The sequence below is a fragment of the Gallinula chloropus genome (genome assembly GCF_964237585.1).
Source record: "Gallinula chloropus genome assembly, chromosome: 4".
Lineage (NCBI taxonomy): Eukaryota > Metazoa > Chordata > Aves > Gruiformes > Rallidae > Gallinula > Gallinula chloropus.
In genome coordinates, this window is record NC_140088.1 from 37,896,630 (window position 1) to 37,916,490 (window position 19,861).

Consider the following 19,861-nt stretch of genomic DNA (forward strand, 5'->3'; position numbering starts at 1 on the left):
CACCCCCCCCGCCTCGGTTCATGTCCCCCCCAGTTGGAACAAGGAAGAGGAACAAACTCAAAGGAAACCAACCCAACCGTGTGGGCTCTGGGCCGGCTGCCGCGGACTCGCGGCTCCTTCTGGCCGTTACGGCCATGGCCTGGCTTGGCGGCTGGGTGTCACCGCCACCGGATGCAGCTGCACCCCCGGGGGGGGCTTCTGTGTCCCTCCGGGCCCGGACGCGTGCTGCAGCCCTGCTGCCGCTATTCTCGGCCTCCCCAGGGAGGGCTGAGGACCCCCCAGGGGAGCCTGTGCCGGTGGCACCTGCTGTGTCGTCCCCCCCCCCTCCGTGCCCCCCCACCCTGTCCTGGGACAGTGTCACCAGGGCTGGTGACACCTCGGTGTCACTGCCTGTGCTCCCCGGGCTAGGGGACGGGCAGAGTGCTGCGTGGGGCGCAGGGTGACGGCTGCACCGCGGGAGGCACGGCTCAGGGCACGGCTTGTGGGGTGATGGGGAGCGGGGCGGGCACAGGGCCTGGGGTGTGTGTGTGTGTGTGTGTGTGTGTGTGTGTGTGTGTGCACAGTGCCTGGGGGTGACAGGTACAGCTGGGTGGGGGGACGACACAGTGCATGGGGTGATGGGCCAGCCAGAGGGTGCCAGTGGTCGGGGGGACGGGGAGAGTTGTGGTGGGGGTGCCAGACACAGTGCCTGGGGGTGATGGGGAGAGCTGGGGGGGACAGGGACAGACAGGAGGGGTGTGACAGAGCGCGACAGGGAGCCCGGGGGGTTGTTGCCAGTGTTTGGGGTGATGGGCAGAGTTCGGGGAGCAGTGCCTGGGGTTGACAGGGGCAGCTGGGGATAGTGCTTGGGGTGACGGGCCAGCCTGGGGGTGCCAGTGCGTGGGGGGGGGGACAGGGACCCCGGGTGGGTGGGGGTGCCAGTGATCGGGCTGACGGGGAGGGCTGGGGTGGGGACACACACACACACACAAACACAAACACTCAGTGCCCGGGGCTGCCAGGCCCTGCCCAGGGGGGCGGGGGAGAGCGGGGGGCGGAGGGGGGGGTGTGTGGGCAGCCCCGGGCCGGCCCCGCCGCTTCCGCCCGGCGCGCAGCAGGGGCGGGGCGGGCCGGGGCGGACGGACCGATGGTTGCCCGGTTCCCGGTAGCCGCCGCCGCCAGCCGCGCTCCGCCGTAGGAGCCATGGAGCAGTGCCGCCGCATCACCGACTCCTTCCCACGGCGACGGCGACCGGGACGAGCCCCGGGCAGGGCCAAGGGGAAGCTCAAGAAGGGCAGGGGCTGCCCCCAGCCCCGCGCCCCCCCGCCCGACGAGCAGCTCCCCCCGCCGCCCCCTCCCGAGCCCCTCCTGGAGATGCTGCAGCGCTTCGACCTGGCCTGGGAGTACGGGCCCTGCACGGGTGAGAGCCCCCGGCCCCCCTAAAACCCCCTCCCAGCCCCCCTAAACCCCCTCCCGGCCCCACCAGCTGCTGACCGCGACCCTCCCGCAGGTATCACCCGGCTGCAGCGGTGGGAGCGGGCGCAGGCACTGGGGCTGAGCCCCCCCGGCCCCGTGCGTGATGCCCTCCTGGAGCACCCAGACAACCCCGCTGTCACCCACAGGTGGGTGCGGGGCTGAGGGGAAGGGGGGCGCTGGGCACCTCTGCCTGACCCCCCTGGAACTGTGGGGGTGGGTGGCAGCAGGTACCCCCTGACCCCCGCTGTGCCCCGCAGCCTCTGGCATGACTACGCGCTCTGAGCCCACGACGGAGGGAGGAGAGTTGGGGGACACACACGTGGACCCCACACACCATCACCCACCCCACTGTCCCCTCTGCCCGCCCCCCCCCCCACCCCAAGGCCTTGGCTGCAGCTGGGGTTTTGGAGGGGGGCACTCAGCAGGTGGATTAAAGGCTGGTGTGAGTGAAGGAGGGGTGCTGCTGCATGCTGTCTGTGGGGTGCACGGGGTGGGGGGCTGGAGGGCAGGGACCCGTCCCCCTCCCCCCGCCCCTCCCCGCCTCCAAAACACAGCCAGGCGCGTTGTCCAGTCACACAGAGTTTAATGCTCCCCCCCCAGCCCTGTACACCCAGTTTGGAGCAGATGACACCCCTCAGCCCCACAGAGCCCTTGCTGTGGGGCAGACAGGTGCAGCTGCCCATGCTGTGGGGTGCTCCTGCCTCAGAGGGGCCCCTCACACATACCCCAGGGAGCCTGCCCCACTGGGGGGGGCTCAGCCATCCCCTTGGGTTCTGAGGGGCAGGAGGAAGGTGGCAGCACCCAGCCCAGGGGACACCCGGAATGGAGATTCTAGGGGCATCAGGCAGGGGTCTCCGGAGGCACAGGTGCCCCTGACCTCCATGGGCTGGCAGAGGGGCATACACAGCACCCCCTCCGCGCCGACTGGGGGGACACCAGCCCTCACCACGGGGAAGGTGAGAGAATGACAGGGTGCCCAGGTTGGGGTACACCCCAAAAGGTGAGGCCCCCATCCATGACCCGAGCTTCAGGGGGTACTGCCTCATGCCACGCAAAGCCCCTTGGTGTGACGTGCCATGAGCACCCCTGAGAGCTGGCGGGGCGGGGGGCTGGCAGGTGAGGGGGTCACCTCTAAGTTGCAGATGAGGCAAATCCTCTCTGTGTCTGTGGGGAGGAGGGAAGAGGGGTGGTTCTGCTGCCCTCCTCGCCCAGGCCTGGGCAGTGCCAGCACTGCTGCACCCCACGGCTCGGGACACAACAGAGGAGACGGGAGAATGAGGTATGACAAGCAGATAAAGGTGGGCATGGAGTGGAGTGGACCTTTGATTGGAGGGGTGTGCAGGTGGCTGGGGGTTGTAGGGCCATTCCCCTGCAGAGCCGGATACAGGCACGACCCCCCCCAAAAAGCCATGGGAAAAAAAAGCTGACGGGACCCTTTCCCTGTGGGCGCTGGGGAGGGAGGAGTGATGCCCGTCACCCCCATGGGGTTGGGAAGATGAAGGGACCTTAATTAGCTTTGCAGTGGGCAGAATCACTTAAGGGTGAATGAGTAATGAGATGTCTTTGTTAATTAATTAGCTTCTTGATTATTGATGATCATTGATGAGCTCTCCAGCTTGGTCAATAAACCTACTTGGTTACAGCCCAGAATCGAGCGTGGTGGAGGGTGGGACTTGGTGGTAACCCACCTCCCTGGGGGCAGGATGGGATGGGGGGTGCGGGACCCCCTCACACCGCAGGGACCGGGCCCTCCGGATCACGTCCTTCAGCCGTGGGAGCTCCTGCCCTCAGGTGAGGAAAAGCCCTGGGCACAGCTCTGGCCCCTCGCCCCATCGTGCCCAGTCCCAGGCTCCTCTCGGGGGAAAGTCAGGAGGGCACAGGAAACCTTCTGGCTCCACGTCAGGCTCTGTGCTGTCGCCTCCTCCAGCCCCTGGCTCTTCCAGGCTCTGTGCCCTTTGCCCGGGGACTGTCCGGCTGGGCAGCCTGGTGAGCAGAGTCCGGCTGGAGACCTGTGACTAGTGGTGTTCCCCAGGGGTCAGGGCTTGTTTAACATCTTCATCAATGGCCTTGATGAGGGAATAGTGTCCACCCTCAGCAAGTACAATGATGATCCCAAGCTGGGAGGAGTGGCTGACATGCAGGACACTGCGCTGCCATCCAGCGAGGTCTGGACAGGCTGGGGAGCTGGGCAGGGAGAAACCAGATGGGGTTTGATAAAAGCAAGTGCACCTGGGAAAGAATAACTGCTTGTATCTGTCCAGGCTGGGGGATGACCTGCTTGAGGGGAACTCTGCAGAGAAGGACCTGGGGGTCCTGGTGGGTGAGAGGGTGGCCATGAGCCAGCAGTGTGCCCTGGGGGCTAAGAGAGACAATGGGATCCTGGGAAGCTTCAAAAAGAGCATGGCCAGCGGGTCAAACGAGGTGATCAACCCCTCTGCTCTGCCCTGGTCAGGCCCCACCTGGAGTATTGTGTCCAGTTCTGGGCTCCCTGGTATAAAACAGACAGGGATCTCCTGGAGAGAGCCCAGCAAAGGGCTATGAAGGTGATGAAGGGCCTGGAGCATCTCCCCTACCAGGAAAGGCTGAGTGAGCTGGGGCTGTTCAGCCTGGAGAAAAGAAGCCTGAGAGGGGATCTGATCAGTGTTTATCAATATCTGAAGTGTGGGACACAGGGGAAATGGCCAGCCTCTTCTCGGTGGTCTGTGGGGACAGGACAAGGGGCGATGGCCTCAAGCTGGAGCACAGGGAGTTCCGCACCAATATGCAGAAGAACTTCTTCCCAGTGAGGGTGAGGGAGCCCTGGGACAGGCTGCCCATGGGGGTGTGGAGTCTCCTTCTCTGGAGATATTTAAGCCTCATCTAGACTCTGACCTGTGTGACCTGTCCTAGGGACCCTGCTTGGGCAGGGGGTTGGAGTCGATGAGCTCTGGAGGCCCCTTCCAGCCCCGACAGCTCTGCGAGAGGCCGGGCAGCCCATGCCCGGGCAGCCCTGTGCGTGCCTGGCCTCTCCTGCGGGCCCTGCCCGGCTCCCTCGCCCACCGGCGGCCCCGCCGGTACCGGGGCCTGCCCCCCAGGCCCAGCCGCAGCCTCCGGCCCCTTGAGCCCTTCCCCCGCCCCAGCGGGCGCCTTCGACCTGCCGCGGCACCGCCCCCCCCCCCCCCCCCCCCCGGCGCTGCTGCCGCCGCCGCCGGAACCGGGCAGCAGCCCCGTGCGCATGCGCCACGGCTCGCGCCCGCGCGCACAGAGCACCAGGAGCTGTAGTTCCCTTCACATTCCCCCCCCGCCAAGCCCCAAAGCGCATGCGCGCCCCGCCCGCGCCGCCACACAAAATGGCGCCGCAGCCACTTCCCCATTCCCGCCGGGGCAGGGCAGCGGGGCCGGTCCCGGGTACGCCCAGCTCCGCTCCCTCCGTCCCTCCCTGCCCGGCCGCAGCCTCACAGCCCGCACAGCTCCCTCTGGCCCCGCTGATAAGCGAGCAGAGGCCCTGCCCACGCCCTCCCACAGAGCCCCGCGCCCGCCCCGGGCAGGATCACGCCGGCGCCGGGCGGTTCCATTCTTTATTCGCGTGGGGGGGGGGTGGGGTGGGAGGGGGAGGTGTGTGGGGGGGGGGAGTGTCCGAAGCGCTGCCTGTGCGTGCAGTGCGTGTGTGTGCGCGCAGCGGGGAAGGGGGCGCGCGGGGCGCGGGCCCCGCCCCCGGAGGATGAGCCCCGCCCCCCGGAGGCTGAGCCCCGCCCCCCGGAGGCTGAGCCCCTCCCTCAGAGGCTGAGCCCCGCCCTCAGAGGCTGAGCCCCGCCCTCAGAGGCTGAGCCCCGCCCCCCGGAGGCTGAGCCCCGCCCCCCGGAGGCTGAGCCCCGCCCCCCGGAGGCTGAGCCCCGCCCCCCGGAGGCTGAGCCCCCCCAGAGGCTGAGCCCCGCCCTCAGAGGCTGAGCCCCGCCCCCTCCCCCGCAGGGCTGTGTGGACGGGGAGGCGGCCCCGCCCCGCCCCGCCGTCAGGGGGCGTGGTCTGGCGATGGGGCTGTTCCAATGGGAGCGGCCAGGGGCGCGGGCTCGGGGGGGGCCTGGTCCAGGCTGGCCTGGCGCCGCAGCTGGCGCGGCCGGGAGCAGGGCGGCCGGGAGGAGGGGGGCAGCGCTGCCGGGGGAGCAGCGTCCGCAGCCGAGAGCTCCTGCGGGGGGGGGTGACGACAAGGAGGTGGGGGAGGGCTCAGCCGGGGCCGGGGCCTCCCCTCCCTGCCCCCTTCCCTTCCCCTCCCCACCGCCCTGCGCTCACCTCCGCCTCGAAGGGGTCCCCGGGGGGCTCCATCAGGCTGATGCTCCGCATGACGGCGCAGAGGGAGATGCGGGGCCGCGGGGAAGCCCCCAGCAGCCCCGACCCGCTGGTGGGCTCCTCAGGGGACTGCGGGGGCGGGGCTGGGGGCGGGCCAGCCTCCTCCCCTGGGGCGGCCCGAGGGCTCTCCGCCGGCTGGGGCGCCTGCTCGGCCGGCCGGGGCTCCCACAGGCTGCTGTGCCGGCTGCCACACACCTGCCCGTCAGCGCCTGGCCCCGCCCCCGGCGTCCCGCCCATCAGGTATCCCAAGGGGCGGGGGGGGGCTGTGCTGGCCCCGCCCACCCACCCACCTCACCCCCCCACCCCACTTCACCCACCTGGCGTGCAGGATGCCCTGGTAGAAGTCGAGCTGGCGCATGAAGCCGGGGTTGGGCAGGACGCTGGGGCGGCAGTGCCGGACGTGCCGCAGCGCCCGCTCCAGGGGCCACCCGAACTCCTTCATGGCGTAGGCCAGCACCGTAGCCGCCGACCGGCTCAGCCCCATGCGGCAGTGCACCAGCGCCCGGCCTCCGCTGGCCCTGCGGTACCCACCCACACTGCCACCGAGCTCCCGGAGCTCCCCGAGTGTCTCCAGGGGCCCTGTGACCCAAGGCTCCCCATGTCACAGCGCTCCCTGTGTCCCCAGGGCCCCCATCATGCATTCCCCCCGAGTCTCCCTGGTCCCTAGATCTCCCCGTGTCCCCAGAGACCCAATGCCCCAGTGCTCTCCAGCTCCCAGTGCTCCCATATCCCCCAGCATCTCAGCCATCAATATGCTACCGCCCCTACCATGTATCCCCAAACACGAACCTCCCACCCCTGCCTGACCCCAGCGCCAGGCCCCATCCCTTTGTGCACCCCCATACCCTGTGCCCCACTTATGTGCCCCCCAATGACCCCCACCCTGCTGTGCCCCGGGGCTGCCCTGGCCCCACTGACCGGACGTGGGAGAGGAAGAGGAAGGTGTCGTTCCAGTGGGGCAGGAGCTGGGCTGTCTCCTCATCGTACACCCGCACGTTCATGTAGGTAAACAGCGCCGGGAAGAAGTTGTCGATCTCCCGTGCCACGTTCAGGATGTGGGTGACCCTGGGGTACCACAGGCATTGGGGTGTGGGGTGATGGACAGCGGGCACACAGGGTCGGGGTTCTGCCCACGCTCTATGGGGTGCCCCACAGCCCCGCCTCACCCACCCTGCTGAGCGCCACATAGTGACCCAACACTCCCCTCCCCCATCCACCTCCTGCAGGGACCCCATACCCACCCCCACCTGCACCCCTATGACACCCCAAGGTGACCCCACGCCCCCCACCCAGCCCCACTCCCCCAGACACCGCCATCCTGCTCCATGCTCACCGGTTCTGCTGCAGCTCCTCCAGGTTGGCTGCGTTCCACTCAGAGCCCTGTGTGGTGGGAGTGGTGAGGGCTGGGGGGACCCCTGTCCGCCCTGCCCATCCTGCTTGCCCCACTGCCCACCAGGTAGAGGTGTGGGAAGATGCGGGAGGGCCGGTCCATCTGCGCTAGCACCAGCAGCATCTCGTTGTCAATGAAATCCTTATGCTGAGCCAGGCTGTGCCCCGTGCGCCGCTCCAGCTCCTCCCGAACCTGGGCATTGCCACAGGGTGAGGGGATGTCCCCCTCCGGCCTGCTGGCAGCCCCCACCTGCTGTCACCCACCTCCTTGGAGGTGACGCTCTCCAGGTCGGCGCTGGCCATCACGTCCCGCAGCAGCGCCCGCACCGCCTGCTCCGACAGCTCTGGTGCCGCTGGCCTGGTGCCCGCAACAGGGGGTCACAGGGGAGGAGCTCCCCTGCTCCACCCCCTCTGCTCTCAAGCCCCTCCCCAAATACAAGACCGGGCCCTCTATGCCCCACCCTTTATAAAGTCACGCCTCTTTAAGCTCCACCCCCTCATGAAAGCCCCTTCCCTTAAGCCCCACCCCTTAAGCCCCCACCCCCTTTAAACCCTGACCCTCCCTTTTAAGCCCTCCCACACTCTAAGCCCCCTCCCTTTAAGCTCCCCATTTAAGCCCCACCCCTCCCATTAAGCCCGGCCCCCTGAAGCCCCCTTTAAGCTGCACCCCTCCCTCCCTTTCAGCTCTGCCCCCATCGAATCACTGCCCCCTAAGTGACTTAACCCCGCCCCTTTAAGCCCCACCCCACCCCTTAAGCCCCACCCCTTGAAGCCTCACGCCCTTTAAGCCCCACCCCTGTGAGTTCGGCCTATCTTTAAGCCCCGCCCCCAATCACATCTCCCTTTAAGCCCCGCCTATATTTAAGCCCCGCCCCCTTGAAGTGCCAATCACTCCAAGCCCCGCCCCTCCACCTGCCCCACCCAACCCCACCCCAGCACAAGCCCCGCCCCCCCTCGCAACCCCACCCAATCCCCCCCCCCCCCCCCCCAGCCCCACTGCGGGGCCCCAGGCGCCGCTCTGATTGGCTGTGGAGCGGAGAGGGGCGGGGCCAGGGGCGGGGCGTACCAGCCGTCGGGGGGCGAGGCGGGCCGCACGGACTCCAGGTCGGCCATGGCCAGCCACTCGTTGAGGCAGCTCTGCTCCGAGGTCAGCGCCGAGGCGTAGTGGCGGGCCCAGGCCAGCGCCGGGCCCCCGGGGATGTGCCCGCCGCGGGACGCCTCCTCGCAGGCGCGGTGCAGCTCCTGCAGCACGGCCCTGCCCCCCCCCCCACAACACCTGCCACCGCCGCCCCAGCGCCGCCCGGGGCACCCCCAGCGCAGCGGGAATGGCGCCCGGCTGCCGCTTCCCCTCGCTGCGGCTGGCTGGCCGTGCCCCAGCTCCCCACGCACCCCCCTCCCCGTGCCTGTGGCTGTGCCCGTGCCCCCATGCTGGTGTGCGTATGTCCAAGGCCTGGTGGTGCCCGACCTCCATACCCACCATGGTGCCCAGTTCAACCTGCCCGTGATGGTGCTCATCCCCCCCGTGCCCACGGTGATGCCCACATCCTCCGTGCCCACATGATGCTCCAGGGCTGTAGTGGTACCCATGTCCCTGTGCCCATGGTGATGCCCATGTCCCCTGTGGCTTTGGTGGTATCTGTGTCCCCCGTGCCCACAGTGATGCCCACGTTCCCCATGACTGTGGTGGTACCCATGCCCCTGTGTCCACGGCGATGCCCATGTCCCCTCTGCCCACAGTGACGGCCACATCCCCCATGTCTGTGGTGGTACCAGTGTTCCCTGTGTTCACAGTGATGTGCATGTTCCCCGTGACTGTAGTGGTACCCGTGCCCCCATGCCCACGGTGATGCCCATGTGGAACCATGTGGTACCTGTGTCCCCATGCCCACATCCACACCCAAAGGCTTGCTCACCACATGGTCTGGACAGAGATGGGCTTGAAGATGCGGGTCTGCCCCCCTGATGTCACGCTGAAGCCCCTGGGCACAGTGAGGAGACATGGGGGTCAAGGTGGGCATCGCAGCCCCACCCAGCCCCGTGACCCCCCCCTCACTAGCCCCTCCCCAGAAACCCCACCTACCCCTTACCCATCACCGTCGAGGAAGACCTGGGTGTCGCTCCAGAGGGGCAGCACCATGCCCAGGGTGCAGCAGGCGGCCCTGGGACGGGCAGAGGTCAGGGGGTGCAGCCGCCCCCCCGCACCCCCCCAAAACGCCCCGCTCACCCCTCATGGGCAAAGTCCACGCCCAGCAGTGCCGTCTGCCCCTCGGCTCCCACCTCCTCGGGCCGCACCACCAGCAGGTACCGCACCCGCCGCGGCCGCACTGACTCCAGCCGTACTGCCTGGGGGGGGTGGTGAGAGGCATGAGGGGCGTCCCCTGCACCCCAGGAGATCCGACCCCCAGTGCTCCCAGTGACTGGGGTAGGCTGGGCGGTACCCCATCCCCATCCTGTCCCTGTCCCTTTCCATCCCTGCCCACACCCTGTCCCCACCCTCATCCCGTCCTTTCCCATCCCCGTCCTGTCCCCATCTCCACCAGGTCCCCATTCTCATCCCACCCCATCTCGCCCCCTGCCCATCCTGGCCCATCCCACCCCCACTGCTGTCCCCATCCCCTTCCCATTTCCTCTCTTTCAGCATTCACATCCCGCTCCTGTCCCCATCCTTATCCCATCACATCCTCATCCTGTCCCTTCCATCCCATATCTTTCACTGTTCCCATTTCACCCCCATCCCATCCCTGCCACCATTCTCATCCCATGCCCATCCCATCCCTGCCATCATCCCCATCCCATCCCTGCCATCATCCCCATCCCATCCCCATCCCATTCCTGACACCATCCCCATCCCAATCCCATCCCCGCCACTATTCCCATCCCCATCCCATCCATCCCATCCCTGCCACCATCCCCATCCCCTCCCCATCCCAACCTTATCCCATCCCATCCCATCCCCTACCAGCTGGATGGCATCCTGGGGGCGCAGCAGCTGCATCATGAGCTGCAGGTGCTGCTCCTGCTGCCCCGGGGCCTGGCCGGGGGGTGCATCCGGGGCGGTCTCAGCCTCCAGCGGCTCCTCCGCAGGCAGCAGCATGGCAGCCCCCTTGACCATGACGAAGCTCTGCCTGGGAGGGGCAGGAGGGCCCTGAGTGGGGGTGGCTGGGGGACCCCCAGAACATTCCCCCAGAGCGGGGAGGGGGGGAGCGATGGGGCTGGAGCACCATGGGGGGTGAAGATGCTCCTCAGGGGGCAGCTGTGTCCCCCTCTCGACCTCAGTGACCCCCAGCCCGGGGCTGTGCAGCCCCCCTCACCGTCGCTGCAGCTGGCTGCGCCTCCGGGGTGCATCTTCCTCCTGAAAAGGGGGATAGGGGGTAGTGCCCCGGGGGAACATGCCCCAGGGTACGGAACATGCCCACAGTGCCTGGCCAGAACCCCCGGAACGTTCCGCCTGGCACTGTGGGCCAGCGACACCCCACTGTGGGGTGGTGTGGGGCAGTGTCAGGGGGCGTGGGGGTTCTGGGAGGGGGATGTAGGTCCCTGGGGATTGGCCCTGGGATGCTGGGGGGGGGTCGTGTCCCTGTGCCCAACCCCCCCCAGTTGGGTGCTGTGGTGATGGGGGGGGGGCAGAGGGGGGACACACTGGGCTGTGCACCCTGATAAGGCCCAGTGGTTTACTTGCGGGGGGGCACTGGGAGACACTGGGCCAGCAGAGATACTGGGAACAGTGGGAGCAACTGGGGACAACTGCTCACCACCCTGCACCCCAAAACCACCCCCCCAGCAACTTCGGAAGCAGAGCAGACCCCCCCCCCCCCCCCTCCCAGTGCATGCTGGGAGCAACTGGGGCTCCCAGTAACCGGGAGCGCCCGGGATAAACCTGTTACTGGGACAAACTTACACACACACCCCCGACCCCCCCGACCCCCCCCGACCCCGCGGCGCCGGGAGAGGCCGGGACACCCGCTCACCCCGCTTCCTCCCCCACCCCCCCCGCCTCGCCGGGGCAGCCGCTGCTCCTACGGGAGCGCCGGGGCGAGCCGGGACCTCCCGCTCCCGCCCCCCCCCTAAGCTGCCTCCTCCGGCTCCGGAGTTCCCCCGGCCCCGTGCCCGCCCCGCACTCACCGCGGGGCTCCCGGCGGCACCGGCCGCCCGCCGCAGGGTGACCAACGCCATGCCCCCGCCGCGCCGCCCCGCCGCACCAGGAAGCGCCGCCGCCGCTGCCCCGCCCGGACGGGAACGGGTACGGGCACGGCACGGCCCGGAGCGGTTCGCGTTCCCCCCGCCCCCCTCCTTCCTTCCCTCCCTCCCTCCCCGGAGGCACCGGCAGCGGGACCTGCCCGGTAGCCGCACCCGGCAGCCGTTCCCGTGTCCCCCCCATCCCCCCACGCTGTCCCCGAAGCCCCTCGCCCCGGCACTGCCCAAGCCCCCCCGGGCCGTGTCCCTGCGGGTATCAGCCCACCCTGACCCCCAGGAACCCTCACCCCTGCTCCCCCGGGAGCGGGGCACCCACTCCCACCCCAGACGGGACCCCCGTTGTTCCAGGACCCCCCCGTTGCCCTTCACCCCCTCCCGAACCCCCCCGCCCCTGGCAGGCACAGCCAGCACGCATCCGTATATATATATATGTATATGTATATGTATATGTACATACATCTGCTGCCCCCCCGCACCCCGCACCCCCACTGCCACCGAGGGATGGGGCCTGGGGGGTCCCTACCCGGCCCTCCAGCACCCCAGCAGCGGGGAACCACATCCCACGGAGCCCCACCTGGATCCGGCCTGCCCCCCCGCGGGGTCAATGCCCAACACTGAAGAGGGGGAGGGTCCCTGGCGGGGGGGGGGCTTGGGGATAGGGGCGTCCCTGGGGTGGGGGTCCCCAGATCAGGGTCCCTGGGGCTGAGGTTCAAGCCTGGCAGGAGGGGATCCCTGGATCGGGGGTCCCGGGGGGGTAGGAGGATCCCTGGGTCGATTCCCCCCCCACCCCTTGGGGGTTATGCCCCCCACATCGGGGGAGGGCGGGGCCTGGCACGGGGGTGCCGCCCCCCGGCACCGGCTGGCGCCCCAGCCAGGCGGGAGGAAGCCCGGGCCGGGGCCTCCCCACGCGAGGCCGATGCCCAGCAGCCCGCACGGGAGGCGGTGCCGGTGGGGTGTCCCTGTGGGGAGGGGGGGGTGAGGGGTGGGGGGGGTGTCCCCCCCGTGAGCGCCCCGCCGCTACTTGTCGGTGAGCGACAGGCGCAGGATGCGCTGGAGCTCCTCGTCCTCCTCCCGCCGGCGCCTCTCCCGCTCCTCCTGCTCCCTCTCCGAGAGCGCCATGGCCAGACGCAGCTGCTCCGCGAAGCTGCCGTACCCGGGGGGCGCCGGGGGGCTGCCGCTGCCGCCGCCGCCCGCCCCGGGGGGGGTCCCGGCGGCCGGCGGGTCGGCGCTAGGACCCGCCTGCAGCAGCATGCTCTCCTGCAGGGCCCTGTGGGGACAGCCGCTGTGACCACGCCCCCCCTCCGCGAGCCACGTTCCCCCCCTCCCCCCCGCAAGCCCCCCTCCCCCCCGCAAGCCCCCCTCCCCTTGCCACGCGCAGCGGGCGGGGCCCTCCCGCAAGAGCCCCGCCCCCGTCAGGGAGCGGCGCCTCACCGCTCCAATTGGAGATCCTCGTCGTAGGGGGGCGGGTCTGAGCCCGGGCGGGTATTGGTCAGCGCCTCCCAGACGGTCACCTGCGGGGCGGGGCGGGGGTGAAGGGCGGGGTCTGACCCGGGGGCAGGGGCGGGGCTGGACCCGAGGGGGCGGGACCGGGACTAATGTACAGAGACCGAAGGGGCGGGGCATGGGGTAGGCGGGGCTTTCGGGGGGCCGAGGCCTTAGACCAGAGGCTGGGCCGGGCCCCAGGGGGCGGGCATTGAGCCGAGCGGCGGGGCCGAGCCTAAAGGGGCGGGGTCTGAGCCGAGGTTACCGGGTCCGAAGGGGCGGGGCCTGAGCCGGGGGGGGCGGGGCCTGATCAGAGGGGCGGGGCAGAGACGAGGGGGGCGGGGCCTGACCGGGAGGCAGCCTATGGGGGCGGGGCCTGAGCAGAGGGGCGGGGCCTGACCGGGAGGCAGTCTATGGGGGCGGGGCCTGAGCAGAGGGGCGGGGCGTGTCGGGGGCCTGAGCAGAGGGGCGGGGCCTGACCGGGAGGCAGCCTATGGGGGCGGGGCCTGAGCAGAGGGGCGGGGCCTGAGCAGAGGGGCGGGGCCTGACCGGGAGGCAGCCTATGGGAGGCGGGGCCTGCCCAGAAGGGGCGGGGTCTGACACGGGGGGGGCGGGGCCTGAGCAGGGGGGCGGGGCCTGTCGGGAGGCAGCCGGGGGGGCGGGGCCGGGTCAGAAGGGGCGGGGTGGGGGTGATGTGTCTGTCCCGAGGGGCCGGGCCCGGGAGCCAGTCGGTACCTGGTCGGTCTCGGTGCCGGCGTCCAGCAGGCTCTGCTGGATGGCGAACTGCAGTAGGTCGTCGTCCTCGTCCCGCAGGGGCTCGCTGCGCCCCGCGCCCAGCACCGTGTAACCCGCTGGCACCTCGAACACGCCCGCCTCCACCTCGCAGGGGAAGGGCCAGCCTGCCGCGGCCCCGACAGCGCCCCGTGGCGACACACGGCACCCCATGGGGTCACCTCACACCCACGGCCTCCCACGGCACCCCAAATCCACAGCACCACACAGCACCCCACCCCCCCAGCACCCTGAGCACCCCATGGCACCCCACATCCCCACAGGGTACCCCACCTCCAGCACCCTATGACACTCCATGGCACCCCAGCCCCAGCACCCCATGGCTCCCCACACCCACGGCACCCCATGGCACCCCACATCCACAGCATCCCACAGAGCCCCAGCACCCCATGGGCACCCCACACCCACGGCACCCTGAGCACCCCATGGCACCCCACACCCACATCCCCCCAGGGTACCTCACCTCCAGCACCCTATGACACTCCATGGCACCCCAGCCCCAGCACCCACGGCACCCCATGGCACCCCACATCCACAGCATCCCACAGAGCCCCAGCATCCCCTCACACCCACAGCCCTCCCCCCCCAGCACCCCACCCCCCTGGGTGTCCCCCACAGCACCCCACTCCTCCAGCGCAGGGCCATGCACCCTGCGTCCACAGAGGCCCCCAACACTTCCTGCCCCCCCCCCCCCTCACCCCACACCCACAGACCGCGGCAGCACCGAGACCCCCGGCCCAGCAGCACCCTGTGCCTGGGACCCCCCCCTGCACCAGCATCTTGAGCTCCCACACCAGCCCCACATCACCCCTTCACCCCCCCCCAAGGATGTCTCCATCTCCCTGGCACCCCCCAACTCCCACAGCAGACCCACACATGCTCCCCACCTCCCCCTGCCTCACCTCTGGGACTGGGGGGCTGGGTGCTGGGGGGTTGGGTGCCAGGGGGCTGGGGTGGGGCGCACACCCGCACGGAGCCCAGCGGCTGGTCACACCCGCAGAGGTTGCTGAAGGTGATGCGGGCGTTGAGCACGTGGAAGAGGGGGATCTCTGGGGGTACAGGGGTCAGTGGCCCTGCCCCTCAACTGGTCCCCCCTTTCCCCAGCCCCCCCACCTTCCCCTCCCCGATCCCCCCTCACCGATCTTGACCGGGAAGCCGGGGGGCAGCTTGAGGGTGATAAAGTCGCGCAGCTTGGCGAAGTGGGCATTGGAGATGGCCATGAGGTCGATGATGGGCGTCACCTGCTCCGCCAGCGACAGCGGGTGCTGCTCGCACAGCCACAGTGTCGCCTTGAACCTGCCCAGGCACCGGCGTGGGCACGGGAACCCCCCCGGTGCCACAGCCCCTGCACCACGGCACCCCCCCCGTGGGTCCTGAATCCCAGTGCCACGGCCCCTAGGACCCCATCATCACCCTCGTGGGACCCCATAACACCCCTGGGACCCCATCATCACACCCGCTGGGGGTCCTGACACCCAGTGCTATGGCCCGTGGAACCCCTTCACCCCTGCTGTGAGTCCCAACACCCAGTGCCATGGCCCCATGGGACCCCATCGCAACCCCCACGGGACTCCATCACTACCCCATGGGTCCTGACACCCAGTGCCACAGCCCCTGGGGCCCCATCATCACCCCCATGGGACCTCATCACCCCCCCATGGGTCCTGACACCCAGTGCCACAGCCCCTTGGACCCCATCACCCTGCCATGGGTCCCAACACCCAGTGCCACAGCCCCTGGGGCCCCATCATCACCCCCATGGGATTCCATCACCCCCATGGGACCCAATCACCCCCCGCATTGGTCCCAACACCCAGTGCCACAGCCCCTGGGGCCCCATCATCACCCCCATGGGACCTCATCACCCCCCCATGGGTCCTGATACCCAGTGCCACAGCCCCTGGGGCACCATCACCCTGCCATGGGTCCCAACGCCCAGTGCTATGACCCTTGGGACCCCCATCATCACCCCCATGGTATTCCATCACCCCCATGGGACCCCATCACCCCCCACATTGGTCCCAACACCCAGTGCCACAGCCCCTGGGACCCCATCATCACCCCCATGGGATTCCATCACCCCCATGGGACCCCATCACCCCCCGCATTGGTCCCAACACCCAGTGCCACATACCCAGGACTGTGTCACCACCCCCCACCGGTCCCCTGCCACCCCGATGCCACATCCCAGGGCCCAGATCACACCCCCACCTCATTGTGGGTCCTTATGCCCCAGTGCCAGTCCCCAGGAGGGTATCACCCTGGGGGTGGTGGGCTCACCTCTGCACCTTGCTGGACATCTCAATGGGACGCCCAATGTTGCGGGTCTCCAGGTCGAAGTGGGGGTCAAAATACTCCTCGGGGGTGATGGCGGTGGGGTTGGTGGGGCTGGCAGCCTGCAGCACGGGTGCCTGCAGCGGCACCACCACACTCAGCCCCGAAACCGCGGTCCCCCAGTGCCGGGGGAGGGACAGCAGGCTTGTGCCCCCTGGGGACCTTTCCACCCTGGTCACTCACCCCGTTGTGGGTGCCGTGCTGCTGCGCGATGCCCAGGAAGGAGTGGAAGGGGGTCTTGGAGCCTGGCCAGGGGGGAGAGGGGAGGTGTGTGTGGGGGTTAAGGCGGGTGTTAAGGCGGGGCATGGTCCCCCCACCCTGCGTCTGTCCTGGGGATGTTGTGGGTCGTGCCTCCCATGGGGTCCGGCACCTGACAGGTTGACGCCCGGCACCCCACGGGCCCCACGCCTGGATGAGTCACAGCCCCACAGGGCCCCACGCCCGATGGGTGACACCCCACGCCCGACGGGTCCCACCCAACGCCTGACACATGCCCCACCCAGCACAAGGGTGGGCGTTGCTCTATGGGGCAGGCCTGGTGCTCTGGGGTGGGCTGTGCACTATGGGGCTGTCACCTTTGCTGCGTGACTTGTCCTGGTCAGAGAGATGCTCCGTCCTAGTCTTGGTGACCAGCTCCACGTTGCTGGCGCTGTAGACCTGCCGTGAGACAGGGTCAGCCCCGCCAGGCCTGGGGGTCACACACGCGTGTGTGTGTGTGTGAGCCCCCCCCAGCCATGTCCCGTCCCGTGCCCACCTTGGCCTCATAGCCGCTCACCACCTCCATCTTCTCCGAGCGCCAGCCCCAGATCCCCGACTTGTTCCTGGGGAGGGGGAAGGCATCAGCCCCGGCCTGGGGTGGCCCCTCGCCCGCCACCCGCTCTCTTGCACAAGCGTTTCCTTCCCCTTCGCGCGGCGGTTTCTCTCTCACACGGCCCCTTCCCAGTAGCTCACTTCTCGATAGTCCACCCTCGCTGGCTGCCCCCATCCCCCAGCCCAGCCCCCCCCCCACCTCCCAGCCCCTCCCCGGGGTGGCAGCCCACCGCTCGAAGGCGATGTTCCTGGTGTCGAGGTGTGTGGAGACAATGGGGGACGTCAGCCGCCCGGCCACGTGCTCCTCTGAGGGCTGCATGGCCGCCAGCAGCAGGTCGGGCTCGTGCAGGGCCAGGGCCAGTGTCTCCGTGTAGACCACCTGCTTGTCATGGTCCACCTCCATCACCACCGCTCCCTCATCTGGATGTGGGGACACGCGTCAGTGCCCGCCGCGGCCACCCGCCTCTGCCCCAGGCACCCACATCTGGCACCCTGACAGCCCCCAAGCCCAGGGTGGGGGTGTCACTGCATCTCAGGGTTGTCTGGGGGTCTCGATGGGGGTCCCAACTGAGGTCCCCGGTGTGTGGGGGGCCTGAGACGGTCAGAAGGTCCCCAGAGGGGATCTCAGGTCTTTCTGGGGTGTAGTTATAGTATATGGGGTCTTTGGGGGGAGCCCAGGGTCCCCACAGGGAATGTGGGGTCCCAGGGGGGTCCTGCAGGAGCTGGCACTGACCTTCCCCCTTGAAGATGTAGCTGCGGCGGCCGCGCTGCCACGTCATGTGCTCGAAGCCCAGCAGCGTGGTGTCGACCCGCAGGCTCTCGCCCCGCTTCCAGACGCGGTAGACATCGCTGGGACACACCTTGGAGACCAGCGGCACTGCGGGCACGCGCACCCCGTCAGCAGCACGGCATGGGGGACACACACCCCTCCGACCCTGCGGTCCCCTACCCCGCTCCCCCCAGTCCTGGCACCACTCACCCCAGCTGGTGAATTCCCACTTCATCTCCACATAGAAGTCAGATGCCTGGAAGAGACGAGGTGGTCAGGGAGCTCTGGGGGATGCAGGGGGTTGGGGGAGCAGGGGTATCCCTGCTGGGATCGCTGGGGAGGCTGGAGGGGCCAGGCTGGGGGTGCCCATTGGGGTCCTGGGATCAAGGCAAGCTGGGAGAGCAGGGTGGGGGCTCAGCAGGGAAGGGCAAGCAGGGGGTCCCGGGGGGAAAGGGAGGAGCCAGAGGCCCCGGGGAGACTTGTAGGGGGTCTCTGCCCCCCTGGTCCCCAGACCGGTGGAAACCCAGTGCTGGGGGGTGCCCCCCATGACGCCTGCCCGGGGAAGGGCCGTACCCGGCGCAGTTTGCTGAGCAGCTCCGGGATGCCGGCGAGCCGCCGCGTCGCTCGCTGGTAGTCGCGGTACTGGAGCACCAGCTGCACCATCTCGGGGTCCCCCGTGCTCACCGCCTCCTGCAGCACTGGGACAGGCGGCAGCGTCAGCCAGGCGCCTCCGGCACTCGCGCCCCGTTGACGGTGTCCCCAGGCCGGTCTCGCCGGCGCACGCGTACCCGTCCAGCCGTTGGCGTTCTCCCGGCCCACGTTGGCGTTGTGCCGCAGCAGCACCCGCACCGACTCCAGGTGACCCAGCGACACGGCCAGCTCCAGCGGCGTCCGGCCACGCGGGTCCGTCAGCTCCACGTCGTGCTGCACACACGGGCAGAGTCACTGATGCTGACTGGGGGGACCCCGAGCACCCCATACCCTCCCGCTCCGTGACCCCCATCCTGGGCCCTGCCCTGGCACCCCAGTGCTGGGCCCTGTCCCCACGTTTTGCTCCAGTCCCTGATCCCCCAGCACCAGCTCACAGCCCCCCAGGTCCCCACGGTGCCCATATCCATACCCGGTGCTCCCCATGCTCCCACCTCTGCATCCCCGCACTCCCAAGGCCTGATGGCCCCCATCCTCCAGTGCCCCCATCCCCCTAGTGCCCCCATTTCTCCCAGTGCCACTGGTCCCCAGTGCCCCCAGCGCTCCCTGGCCTCCAGTGTCCCCAGGTCCTCCCGTCTTCCAGTCCCAGGTACATGGTTCCCAGTGCCCCCATCCCCATTACACCCATAATGCTCCTTATCCCCTAATACCTGGATACCCTGTCCCAGCACCCCCAGCCCACCTGCTGCTCCCAGTGCCCCCAGTCTCCCAGTCCTGCTCTGCCTCCAGTACTCCCAGTCCCTTATAAAGCCAGAGCCCCATCCCAGTGCCACCAGTCCCGCCACGGTGCCGCCAGTCCCCTTTACCCCTACCCACCCTTAGTACTCCCAGTTCCCCCCATACCCCAGTGCTCCCAGTCCCCTGTCCCCCCGCCATCCTCTCACCGCCCCCCACAGCTCCCGATACCCCCCCCCCCAACTTCTCCCCCCACAGCTCCCGATGCCCGGGTCCCCACTGCTCCCCTCGGGGGGGGTGTGTGTGTGTCCCCTTCCCCTCCCCTCCCGTCCCCTCCCTGCCCCGTTGCTGCGCCGGCCGCGGGTGGGGGATGCTCGGTGCCGGGTGCCGGTGCCGGTGTCGGCGCCCACCGTGCCGGAGCGCAGGGCGCTGTCCAGCGCCTGGTGCCGGTTGTGCCAGACGAGGCGGTGCAGCGGGAAGGTGTCGGCGGGCCGGGCCATCCCGCCACCATGTCCCCCGGGGCCGCGCCGGGCAGCGCGGGGCGGACGGGCCGCAGCGCCGGGCCTGCCCGCAATGGCTGCGCGCGGGGGCGGCGGCGGCGGCGCAGCGCGGCGGCGCGGGGCGGGGCCGGCACCGGGCACGGCGAGCGGGGCACCGGCACCCGGAACCGGCACCGGCAGCCGAGCGGCCGCGGGGATCCGGCGCCGGGCGCTGAGGGGCACCGGCACACGCTACCCCCCTCCCCCAACTCCGCCTCCCCCCCCCCCCCCCCCCGGCATCTTGCGCACCGGAGACCGGGAGGACCGGCGGCACCGGGGCACACCGCGGGCGTCGAGGCTTCACTCTCCGCCCCCCTCGTCCCCCTTCCGCCCCGTAACAGGCGACCGGTCACCCCGCAGATGCCCCGGTACAAGGGGCTGCCCCCTCCCC

General features: G+C 69.6%; 3 protein-coding genes across 3 annotated transcripts; 1 reads left to right on the forward strand and 2 right to left on the reverse strand.

Annotated features, from left to right (window-relative positions):
• Nucleotides 1-1,084: 1,084 nt before the first annotated feature.
• On the forward strand, nt 1,085-1,909 carry POLD4 (DNA polymerase delta 4, accessory subunit). Its single transcript, XM_084264095.1, has 3 exons — nt 1,085-1,399; nt 1,490-1,601; nt 1,713-1,909. Exons 1-3 carry the CDS (start codon nt 1,183-1,185, stop codon nt 1,735-1,737), a joined length of 354 nt encoding a protein of 117 aa, XP_084120221.1. The 5' UTR covers nt 1,085-1,182; the 3' UTR covers nt 1,738-1,909.
• A 3,095-nt stretch (nt 1,910-5,004) lies between these two features.
• Nucleotides 5,005-11,545, reverse strand: SSH3 (slingshot protein phosphatase 3; the record flags this gene model as incomplete). The annotated part of the gene is made up of 14 exons (XM_084263204.1): nt 5,005-5,617; nt 5,722-5,962; nt 6,096-6,296; nt 6,697-6,843; nt 7,112-7,158; nt 7,232-7,360; nt 7,432-7,525; nt 8,234-8,422; nt 9,081-9,146; nt 9,255-9,326; nt 9,392-9,510; nt 10,127-10,288; nt 10,479-10,519; nt 11,290-11,545. The coding sequence occupies 14 exons, from the start codon at nt 11,543-11,545 to the stop codon at nt 5,444-5,446; spliced, it is 1,938 nt and encodes a 645-aa protein (XP_084119330.1). The 3' UTR covers nt 5,005-5,443.
• A 342-nt stretch (nt 11,546-11,887) lies between these two features.
• On the reverse strand, nt 11,888-19,455 carry ANKRD13D (ankyrin repeat domain 13D). Its single transcript, XM_084263958.1, has 15 exons — nt 19,342-19,455; nt 18,337-18,472; nt 18,122-18,246; nt 17,759-17,804; nt 17,513-17,656; nt 17,010-17,199; nt 16,724-16,790; nt 16,545-16,626; nt 16,153-16,214; nt 15,916-16,046; nt 14,774-14,931; nt 14,538-14,684; nt 13,579-13,742; nt 12,793-12,872; nt 11,888-12,628 (listed from the first exon to the last, which is right to left on the reverse strand). Exons 1-15 carry the CDS (start codon nt 19,429-19,431, stop codon nt 12,379-12,381), a joined length of 1,872 nt encoding a protein of 623 aa, XP_084120084.1. The 5' UTR covers nt 19,432-19,455; the 3' UTR covers nt 11,888-12,378.
• Nucleotides 19,456-19,861: the final 406 nt, after the last annotated feature.